At 44.9% G+C, this 11,564-nt stretch overlaps 1 protein-coding gene across 1 annotated transcript; it reads right to left on the bottom strand.

The window, feature by feature from the left end:
* Positions 1 to 1,574: 1,574 nt before the first annotated feature.
* On the bottom strand, positions 1,575 to 5,994 carry tmem275a (transmembrane protein 275a). Its single transcript, XM_061798513.1, has 2 exons — positions 5,875 to 5,994; positions 1,575 to 4,278 (listed from the first exon to the last, which is right to left on the bottom strand). Exon 2 carries the CDS (start codon positions 4,195 to 4,197, stop codon positions 3,574 to 3,576), a length of 624 nt encoding a protein of 207 aa, XP_061654497.1. The 5' UTR covers positions 4,198 to 4,278; positions 5,875 to 5,994; the 3' UTR covers positions 1,575 to 3,573.
* Between the last annotated feature and the right edge of the window lie 5,570 nt (positions 5,995 to 11,564).

Raw genomic sequence — 11,564 nt, 5'->3', positions numbered from 1 at the left:
CCAATCTCTCGACTGTCCCAGTCCCAAATATACAAAACAAAAGGCTCAGCTGCTATTTGCAATATTTGAGGGAATTCGTTTGAGGGTCGTGCATCACATAAACTATGAAAGCTGTATCTTGTGTAACAAAAACAAAACATATCCAGTACCACCTCCTCCCTAAAACAACGTTTGTCTGCTGACATCTGCTGGCTTGTCTTAAAATAACAACCGTACTTGAGCGTCATAAATGCAACTCTGACGCCAACTAGTGGTAGACATGAATACAACCAGATGACCCGTGAAAAATGTTTTGATTTCCAAAGAAAATTTGGGACAGATTGACATCTTTAACATTACTTTTGTTTTCCAGCCAATTAATCAGGAGTGATTTTGATTGATAGTGTACGTGCGTTGCTGTTAGGTTCGGTGAAGACTCCAAATTGTCCATAGGTGTGAATGTAAGCGTGAATGCTCATTTGTTTATTTGTGCCCCTTGTTCGGCTGGCGTCTGACGCGATTGTGTATACAACCCAAATGCGAGACACGGGACCGCAGGAATTTCTGGAATGGACTTATAATCACAACTGCGGCAAGTTCAGCAAGAAACGGGTGCGTCGCAACATGGCCAACGTCAAAGTACAGGTAAACAGCAGTTAACGTCAACGTCTAGATTTAAAGAGTTTGAAGAATGGGAAGGGGTCTCGGCTCAGGTAATATGCTGTAAACCACAAATAGCAAAATGGGGGAACTTACACTTTGTGGTCGTTGCAAAGCGCCAAATTGCCACGGGGACAGGCTAAATGCTCAGGCAGAACTGTTCGGGTGTTCGGGGGCAAAAGACTCAGGGGATCCCCGGGAGAAGGCAGGAAGGTCGGGGGCACCCAGAAGATGAAACCGTGGAAAAGCGCTGGAGAGTCTCGCATAGGTGTGTAGCGAACAATCTGGCAACGAGGCTGCGATCGGGAGAGCCTGAAATAGGTGGGCGTGGCTGACTGGCAGAGTGGGTGAGCGGAAAAACACTGGGAGAGCACACAGGTGACAAATGGCGCCCAACCGGGGAATTATGCTGCTTCTCCCGCCCAAAGTTGGCTGCCAAGGACTTCCGACACGCTGGCGTCGTTGAAGACTCGAAATCGGGCGTGTCAAAATCAGTTTTGTCCACGTCGGTTTCCCTCCGACGGCCATTATGACTCTCAAACCATGTAAATGTACAGCATAATCGCCGCATTATGGGCGACTGTAAAAAGGATTACATACACGGCAAATTAAACTAGCTTTGAAATCAGGCGTCAAAGGAAAATAGTTGAACTGGTGTTCAATTGACAAAGTATATTAAAAGGGTGTTTAGCAACAAAAAATGGTCACTATCTCAACTCTTTTAAAAATGGAGACTATTTGTAATTGCGGTAGAGATTTGAGCAAGAAATGCGAAGTCGACACAAATGATGTGCTTTAGCGGGCCGCATGGAATGATGCGGCAGTCCAGATCTGAGCCCCGTGGCCTCGACTTTGTAACCTGTGCCCGAAAAGTGCGAATGTGACTTTGAATGCTCGTTGCCCAAAAACAACACTCCCAAAAAAGCACAAGTACCTCCATTTTCGAGCACTTTTATTTACAAACGTACAACCATTTATACATTTATCAACTTGTTGTTAGGAAATAAAGACGCACACATATATACAGTACAGTAGATACTGTAAGTATAGATTACAAACAGGCTGCCTTCATTTCCGTACGAGTCAACATGCAAGAACTTTTAATTAGAAAGTCTTTGTCGCAAATAGATAACAGTAGGAATGCTGGTATGTACAGGTCTGCAACTCCACGAGACACCTCATTAGGTACAGCTGCACAATCAAATCGTAACTGATAAAAGATCCCAAATCCGATGATCAAAAGACGCACACGAGGGGAGCAATTTCATTTCCATCGTGCAGGTTTATTTGGTCGGCGAGGCAAAATGAATGCCATGCAAACAACATTTGTGTGTAAACAAAGCGAGCGTGCCCTTTTGCTGTCAAATAGCCCTCTTTAATTGGATCCTTATAGCTCAAGCTAAGGCAACGTCGCTTTCACAGGACTTCAGGCTTTCAAAAGTCTCCGGGCAGTCAAGTGTGACAACGGGACATCTCACGTCGATGCGATGTACAGCGAGCGCTGTCGGCTTTCTTGCGGTCAAGAAGCTGTGTTCAAAAAGTCCGACCTGAAAAAGGAAGGCCGGTCCTCGTCCCATTGAAAAAAAAAAAAAAAAAGAAACATATATGAGGAATGAAAACACAGTTTAAGTGACGTCTTTTTATCAACAGACACAAGATGGCCAAATTGGAATCTGCTGTCGTTGTGCCCTTCACGTGATCACATGATCAAAAATGGATTTGCTATTCAAATGGCAAATGTCACTGCTGGTGCACTTCGACTCCACCTGTCACTCCTAATCTTTCACATTTGCAAAAAAAAACAACAAAAAACACTGGCGCTTGAAAACTTCTTTCAGACGATATTCCAAATAAAAAGCAATGCGGTCATACAAAATCTTGAGATGGTTTACGAAGTTCAAAGTTCAACGTGGGAAATAAAGACTTTGGACAATGTGGACATGGCTCTGGGGCATTTAACTACTTTGCCCCGATCCGCTATGGCAGTGATTCTCAACTGGTGGGTTGGGACCCAAAAGTGGATGGCCAACCAGTATTGGGTGGGTCGCAAAAGTATGACGGGGGCGCCTCGGTTTCTGACGTACGCGGTTTCGTGGCTACGAACACTGCGCAACCGACTATTTTGCGCAGCGGCATAAGAATACGTTGTCGCTCGGCACAAGAAAGCAAGCGTGACTTCTTTTTGTTTTCCATTCATTTTCATACGAATATTTACTGCAATGATGTTTTACTTACAACTACTTTAATGTAGGTTAGTGACGGCGCATTCCAACTTAGAAAATCAGTCCAAAACTAGTTTTTATTCATGTTCAATGAATCAACTCATCAATTATTATGCCCATCCCTAATTAAGCGGAGTACACACATTCCTATATTTGGGCCGAATTTGAGCATTTTTCCCTTTTCCGATGAGTCCGCAAAGGCCCGATTGTCAGATGTCTCGAAAAGATTACCTTGAGCAATTATCTTGTGAGCGACGCAGTGCATGAGTATCGAACGCATCTGCCTCACAGTTCTGAGGTTGGGGGTTCGAATCCTTCCTGTGTGGAGTTGGCATGTTCTGTTGTTTTCTATGTGTGCCCAGCGATTGGCTGGCAACCGGTTGCATTCCGTTCAGTTCAATCTCCCACCCAAAGTCAATTTCAAATCTTTATGTGCGCGGTCAACACCGAGGTCAGCCGAACGATAGCCAATCAGGAAGCCACCTGAAGTTTTTGATGGCTTTTTATGGTGGGAGGACACTCAAGATTGTTTACGTGTATGGTGTGCTGCATTGATCATCTTGAGTACAACACACACGATAAGAGCAGGAGGAACACACTTGCCGATTGTTATTTTCTTGTCATGTGCTCTGACATTTTAAAAATCGCTCAAGTAAACGAGAGGAGAAAGTCACACTCGGCAAGGACGTTACGCAGGCTGCCAGATCTGGGTCTAGGTGGCCACTTCTTCTCGAGGCAGGTTGAGCCTCACCTCCCCTCCTGAGGCGGCGGACGCCGAGTAGGTCGCCCCGCTAGAATCCGGCGAGCCGTCCGTCTCCATGGTGAAGAGCTGGCAGGTGCCGGGCAGAGACCCGTCAGGAGCCTGGTTTTCAGAGCCGGATCCCCGGGAGGACGCCGGGGAGGACGTGGGGCTGAGCTGCACGGCCGTGGTGTCCTGCAGCGTGTGCTCGCTGGTCTCGATTTCGAACGCCGCCCCGCCGGCCAGCCCGTCGTTCCCGATCAGGTTCAGGCCCCGAGCGCCCGTCTTGGCCCCGCGCGAGCTGTGAGGAGGAGGAGGGAGGCGGCTGCACACGCAGCAGGCCCCGAAAAAGGAAAAGGCCACCAGCAGCAGGATGGGTCCGATGACGATGGAAGGGTTGGCGGAAGGCACCAGGGTCCTGAAGGCGAAAACTCCCACCAGGGTGATGTTGAGTCCGGCCAGCATGATGCACAGGCCGCAGGCGCAGCACAGGGCCGGAGACGGCAGGCCGTGCAGACGGGACGCCCGACGCTTTTTGTCCTTCGCCGGCTCCTTCTTGGACGCGGCCGCGCCCGAGTTTCTATCGGTGATGACCATGGTGTCGCCGCCGGTCTTCCGCTAGGTTCTTCGCGCCAATATCGTTATCATGCTCCGAATGAGTCCGATTCACACCTCGGTCTGTAAATGACAATACACGACGGGGGTTTAAGATTGGGTCAGGCGTAAGGGCTAAAACAACAGTGGACCCCCTCGTACTCGCGCTTCGGCACCCGTGAATTCACCTATTTGCTGATTTTTTTTTTTCTTTTCTTGTTTCTTTTTTGGAGAGTCATCAACCCGAAAAACGGTTTTGGGCGGTTTATCCCCACCTTATCAAGAATGCTTTGGGTTAAAAAAAAAACAGATTTTTTTCACTGCTATTATAACGGCCATCAATGATCCCAGATTTTCGCTATTCCCGGTCGCCATCCCCCGCGAATAGCAGGGGTCCACTGCATACCGATATTTCAAAGGGTTAGCATTATCGTGTCATTCTCGTTGGTACCATATTGAGCGCCTCTGATAGCAAACAGATCCGTCGCTGGATCGTCTTTGTATTCTGGATAACATTTCCGAGGGTTAATCTTACCGTTTTATGATGGTGCCAGGACCGGTGTCACAAAAGATTGATTTCAAATCCAAACTCGAAGTTTCCCCCTTTGAAGTAACCCCCGTCGGAGTCGAACGCACTTTCGCAGCCTTCTCTTCGTCCATTCTTCCGGAATGCTACGCCGCTCCTTCTTCACGATCATCTCGATGCAGTCCACATCTTCAGAAACTGACGGCAAAAAAACGCGGCGCCGGGTCAGGTGGCTCCGGCACGGCGATGTTCTTCTCAGCCAGGAAGTGTCAGATGCTCAGGGCCTTGCGTCTTGTCATGGGGAAGCCAGCCACACGTTGCCACGTTCCACAACTCTCACCTCTTCTCGCGCACCGAACAAAGCAAACGCCGCGGGATCGTTTTGTCGACGTGCTGCTCGACCGTCCGGGGAAACCCGTAGTTTGTAGTTTGGATATGAAATATATTGTACGCTATCTTCTGTGACACACCTCAAATGATCTTTGGCAACATATTTAGCGTCCCTGCGAGCCAACGGCTCTTTCGCGGGCTCATGTTTGCATCTTGAGAACATTTCACAGGGTTAGTGGATGTACATTTTCAGTGTCATAAACACTTGGAGGATGCAGGATGGGATATAAGCTATAACATAATACATACAATTATATACTACTACAATAGGTTTTGCTCATTCCGAACCTCTATGCTCTCTTTATCTTTCTTTTTTTTTTTTTTTTATCTCTCTCACTTTCTCGCTCTCCCTAGTTGAGGCAGATGGCCGCCCCGCACGGAATTGACATCTTTTTAGTCACATTTACAAACCTGGCAAATTTGAGGAGATCTGCTACTTTTTTTTTTTTAAACTTGCAGTATATATATATATATATATAAATGAAAAAAGCTCGAGTGCATTTGAATTCAGTAGTCCAATGGATACAATTGAACAAATGTTTCCTCTTTTTAATAAGCAGCACCGCTCGTTCCCGTCTACGTCATCATTGCGTCTTAAGTGGAGAATTATTGTGACATTCAACATTGACCTCATATCAAAGCAAGCCTTCCATTACATATGGCGAGGCGGAGATGCACACTGTGTAAAATAGGAACATCAGTCACGTTGAACCCATTAGTTTTTTGGTCTGCATAGGTGTGAACATCAGCCAACATCTGCTTACCTTATATGTCCAATGACGTCAGCTGTCCATTCTTCAGCGATGTTTGAATAAAAAATTCAATGCCCCCCGTTAAAACAAAAAAAAAACCGGGGGGGGGGGGGGGGGGGGGGGGGCTTCGGACGTCAGATTGTGCACCGACTGCAGCTTTCTTTGCTTGCTCAGCTGCAGCCGCCGTCTCGAGGGCGCAAGTCATGACACGCGTGCAATCGGCGGCCAGGAGGCGAGCCGAGAGCCGCTCGCCATCCGAACCACGTCAAAAAGCTCAGGGCTCCTCCGAATGCGGAGCTCGGAGCCTACAGCAGATCACCTCCATCTGTCAACCTCTGGATGTGCGTCATGACGTCTGCGTGGGCGCGCGTGTGTGCGCGCGCGCCTTTTCTTTTAAAGTGGACCTTACATGGAAATTGAACTGTACACACACCACGTCCACTTGTACTCCAATAAGATTTTCAATTGCGCATTCTGTCTTCATGAGGGCGCTGTCAAGAGATGCGCTGATTGAATGGTGCAGTATATGACTGAATGAATAGATCAATAAATATTATATTCAATAAGAAGAAGAGCTCCCTCCACAGTGGCATTTGGCATACGAGAGGTCCAGAGTTTGATTCCCTCTCGGTTCTCGGCACATTAACACTGTGCTAAAATATGGTAAAATAAAAAAGTGGCTTTAAATAATGACTCTCATTCACTGCCAATGTATTGCACAGAAGTTAAATAAACAGTTTGAACTCATTCGCCGCCAGTCCTCCGTGTTAACATGGATATTTGAATTCAACAGCCGTCAATGGCAGCGAACGAGTTTTAATGAATGTTGTTCAGCTTCCCAGCGTGCCGCCATGTTTGCCAGCGATCCCCTTCATCACGATGTCCTGAATATCAATTGTATTATTTTTCTCTGCGGGGTGCACACAATGGATGTCACTCGTTATGCTTGCACGCGGGTGTCTGTGCACATTTGTTGTGCATGTGTCAAACATGAAGCAGGCTATGCAAGTATCTTGCATTACCTCTTGTCGGAATAATAACCGTAATGGTTCCTTAATTGTGGGATGAGAACACGATGTGATGAGATGAGCTGCGTAGAAATGGAACCACAGGGCTTCATTTATTTTTATCAGTGTCAGGATGTCGGGAAGCACTGCTCCAAGAATCTCAATTTGACATGAGAGCTTGAGCTCAATTCAGGATATGTTCATGAAATTACCTAAATCAAATAAGTATGAATCAATTCATCGACCGCAAATGCCAAAATCAGGTGGGAAACCCGATGAAAACAAAACAAAACAAAACAAAACAAAAAATACTCAGGCTCAAAAGTATGACAGAGATAGACCACCGCATGTATCTGAAATAAAACAATGACAGTGTGGTTGAAGTAGAAAATGTCAGTTTCAGTATAATTTATACGTACATTTCAGAATTACAACCATTTTATGCTGCGTTCATCAACAAAGACATCATTAATTGCAACTATAACGACCATTTTGAATACTACTAAAAATGATGGATACTTTTTAGCTTCCCTTCACTGCAGCTTTCACTTGAAGCTTTTTTTTTTTTTTGTGGGTCTTGCTGCCATTACTTTCTTTTTAATATTCGGGGTGGGTGGCACTGTCAGATCAGTTTTTGTAGCATTTGTTTGAAGGCAGCAGAAGGTCATCTGTCAGAACGTTGAAACCAGAATGTCACGGTGTGAATTCTGCTGCAGACAAATGGCAACTAGTTGTTGGGTAAATGCTAGTCTGCTTCCTGACTTGTGACGAGCCTGAGCAAGCGACTGAGCCCGCCGCCGCCCGAGCGCAGTTCGCGTGGCCCTTCACTCTGGCCGACGTCCGCACGTGCGGCATCGGCTTCTCTGTGTGGTGTGCAATACAAATACACAGCTTATACCAAATAGTAAAATGAGTTCAAAAGTAAGCTAAAAGGAAGCATTTATTTCAAAAATAGAAACGATCCTTAAAACTAACTGAATTTGAAAAGCAAAAGTCAAAACGAAAAATGTAGCTTGAGTATAATAAAAAATCCTAAACTATTATAACCCATAATGTGTCTCGCAAGGCATTCATCACAATAAAAATAACAATGAGAAGAGTTTGCCAATGCAATGTAGTGACCAGATAAGCTAATCAGATAGCTAGTTTTCTTCTTCTAGTCCTACTACTACTATGACCATAGATATGAAAAAATAGGTACATACGACACGCCCCTTGGAGCTGCGAGCATATAGCGACGTCAAAGCAAGTGGGGGCAAAGTGTCGGCGCATTCCATATTTCTGGATGGCACGGAAACCAAAATAACAGCGATGCCTGCACATTGCGCTGAATACGGTTGCACACGCACCGTACAATCACAACATGGGAACTGGGACTGAGCTTTCATAGCGAAGAATGTTTATGGCTCTTTTTTCAAATGTTCTGAACACACACAAAAAAAAGTCAAACTCATGAATGTCAGTCAAAGTTATGATATGTTTTCAATGTACATGCATTGCCTTTGATGGGAATGTTGCCCCCATGCACCAACATGGCCGCCACGTAGGCACGTCACTTGGGTGGGTTTGCTACAGTGCGCTGACAAATCTAGTTTTCATATCTGTGAGTTGTCCTGCTACTACTACTACTACTCCTCTTTGTTCTTGTCTGGATGCCCTGTGGCACCACGCTGCCTCTCACAAGTTCGTCTTGGCACTGCGACTGGCATCTGCTTTGGAGAGGGAGACTCGCAATTGCAGGTACTGTATATGGTTATGGATATGGTTCTGTGTGCCATGTGCTGCCACAGCACACACTAAAAGAGCAGCAAGCACACACATGGCCATTTTTTCCCCTGTCATGTGTAGGGTCTCTCACATTTTAACAATCATTTCAGCTGTGATGCGTGTACCCTGTTATGTTCTTAACTTGGAGTTAAAGGGCAGCGTTGCAAAATCGAAAGCCAAACAAGTCCCTGCCTCTTGTTTTTACTCCAGATGTATAAAATGTAAAAAAAAAAATATATATATAATTTCACTTCATATACATCAAATTAAGACAGACTTTTTTTTTGTCAACACTCAATGTGGATGTTTAAATAATGACGTACATTCGATGTGTCACACACGTGGCAAATGCGGGGTTACCATGGTGACAACATCCAAGGAGAATGTCCATTGTACCCTGCAATGTTCCTGTTTCTCCCCTAATTGGTTTGGGCAGGCAACAAAAACCCTATTGTGCCAGTCGTCACGTTGCGGTGGAAAGCCTGTGATTCGTTAACAATTTACCTGACATTATCAAGGAAAACAAAGTTTAGTGGCTACAGACATGTTTGGGCTGCAAATCACAGACTAAAGAAATACAATTGAGGGGAACTAGTTTACAGCAAAATATTTATCAATCATGATTAGTTTGTTGTGAGTGCAACGCATATTTATTTTAATCTTGCACATAACCTACCCCTCTCGTCAAGACACTGTCAGTTTTTTGTTGTTGTTTTTTTTTTTTTTTTTAAATTGGGGTAGCACGGTGTGGGTGTACAGGTTAGAATCTGTTCCTCACATCGAGGTTTCGGGTTTAAATGTCGACTCGGGCCCTTCGTTGGTAGATTCTCCTGCTTAGCTGCGAGCATAAAGAGGACAACTACAAACTTGGACTTTGCGGAAATGCTGTGCTTAAACGAGTTCCAGCCGTCTATAAATTTAGGCAGTCAAATTAAACAGAGTCAGCGTACATGCTATCAAAGTTTAGGCAGAGTGTTTTGTTGTTTACAGGGGTTAACTTATTTTTAGACTTGTGTGACATTAAGGTCGAAAACGATTGATGGGAACATTTGACTCATTTCACCTTTTGCCTTTCGAGTTAAAAGTTAGTGATTTATTGTTTTTGTGTTTTCATATCAAAAGTGGTTAATTTATTTTTATGCTTGTTTGTCAGTGTTAAAATGTTACATAAAATGCATTTGCATTTTTTATGGAGATCCCACAGTATGTTCCTTTGATTATTTATGAGCTTTTGAGTTTTTACATTATAGGTGGCACGGTGAACGACTGCTTAGCATAGTTCAGAGGTCGCGGGTTCGTATCCACGCTGCGGCCTTCCTGTGTGGAGTTTGCAAGTTCTCGGGTACGGTGGACGCCTGCTATTCGCGGGGACGGGGACCGGGCCAGACCGCAAATAGCGAAAAGCCGTGGCTAATTGACACCCATTATAAGTGTATTGAAAAGAAAAATAATCTTTTTTTTTTTTAACCCAAACAATTCTTTAATGCGCAGGAATAAATCACCAATAAGCATTCTCGGGATTAGTTCCCCCCAAAGAAAAGGAAAAAAAATAAAAATAATAATAATTTTTTGAAATGAAGAAAAATTGGAAAAAAAATCCCTTTCCAAAAACGTGCACATTAGGTAAATTGGGTACCAAATTGTGAATGGTTGTTTGTCTATATGTGCCACGGCTGCGATTGGCAACCAGTCGAGGGTGTACACCGCCTCTCGCCCGAATTCAGCTAAGGTAGGCTCCAGCGCACCTGCGACCATATTGAGGATGAAAATTGATGGATTGATGTTTATGATAGATTACAGGTGGGGCTGTTGGTTTTTTTTCCATACTACCTCCTATCTGATTCAAATTTACCTTCAAATGACATGTACCGTGAGCAGGACAGTGTGCAAATGGAATGACAATTTCTCAATATATTCAATATTCCAGTTTTGCATGCATCTGCGATTTCCTTCACTCAAGAGTGCAACTGATGTCTGCGCTCCTCACTCAAAGCTATTAAAAGCGTATACCAGAGAGCCTGTTTTGTTCGTCGCAATCAACTTGAAGCAGAACATAACAGCACAACCGCAGGGCTGGCGTTCCTCTCCGTGGCTCTTTCCTGCGATTTAACACTTATTGATTTCTCCTTACGAGCGGCGCGAGCTGGCACGAAACCCTCGCAGGTCCTGGGGGTGGCTGTGAAGCTCGCGTCTGGTCAGAATGTCATGGAAGTAGTCAAGGAGTGAAAAGACTCTGCCAAGAACATTCTGTTCACGCTCATTAGTCAGCTTGTCTTGTCAGGCTGATTGATGCCTGGTTGCCAATCAGCCGTCATGTGCCACATTGAAATGTAGACAGAAAGACAAATTAAGCATTCAAAGTTGTTTGTCTCGTGCGTTTGCGTCGGAATGCCCCAGCAACTCTCAAGTCAAGCGTCTTTATGCCGTCTTTGGCATCAGATGGCTCTCGTTACTCTTATCAAGTCATCACATGGTGTGTTTTTCATGTACGACCGATGGAACGTGTCACCTTTGATCCATTTTTTGAAATCTGAGATTTTGCTAAAGCTCTATTTATACACAAATGACATGATTATGAAATGGAGCCCTTGCTTTTTAGATAGAAGCCTTTGTATCAAGAGGCACGAAAAGAAATCAAGTGCAAAAAAGTTCATCAGAAACTGAATTGCAGTTCCAGTGCGTCCATTTTGACCAGACTTTTGTGATCCTGGTGGAAGCGTTCAAGTTTGACTCAGCATTTGGATTGTGCAGGTGTGCCCAATGTTGCGCCCAGTGGGTACATGAGCGTAATACCGTTTGAGCATAGCAGTCGAATTATGTTTTTTACATGAAGCACCTACTTGAGGGTAAGCACGATAACCCCATAGTGAAGAAGATGGCAATTTGTCCTTGTCACAAAAGGTTGGGGCTATTCCACTTTTGGGTTGA

Source organism: Phyllopteryx taeniolatus, chromosome 14 (genome assembly GCF_024500385.1).
Source record: "Phyllopteryx taeniolatus isolate TA_2022b chromosome 14, UOR_Ptae_1.2, whole genome shotgun sequence".
NCBI classification, from domain to species: domain Eukaryota; kingdom Metazoa; phylum Chordata; class Actinopteri; order Syngnathiformes; family Syngnathidae; genus Phyllopteryx; species Phyllopteryx taeniolatus.
The sequence above is the reverse complement of the archived record's forward strand: the minus strand, read 5'-3'. Positions and strand labels throughout refer to the sequence as shown.

Bases quoted from the DNA above. Each gene is read 5' to 3' on its own strand.
- tmem275a (XM_061798513.1), bottom strand. From the start codon at position 4,197: ATGGTCATCACCGATAGAAACTCGGGCGCGGCCGCGTCCAAGAAGGAG.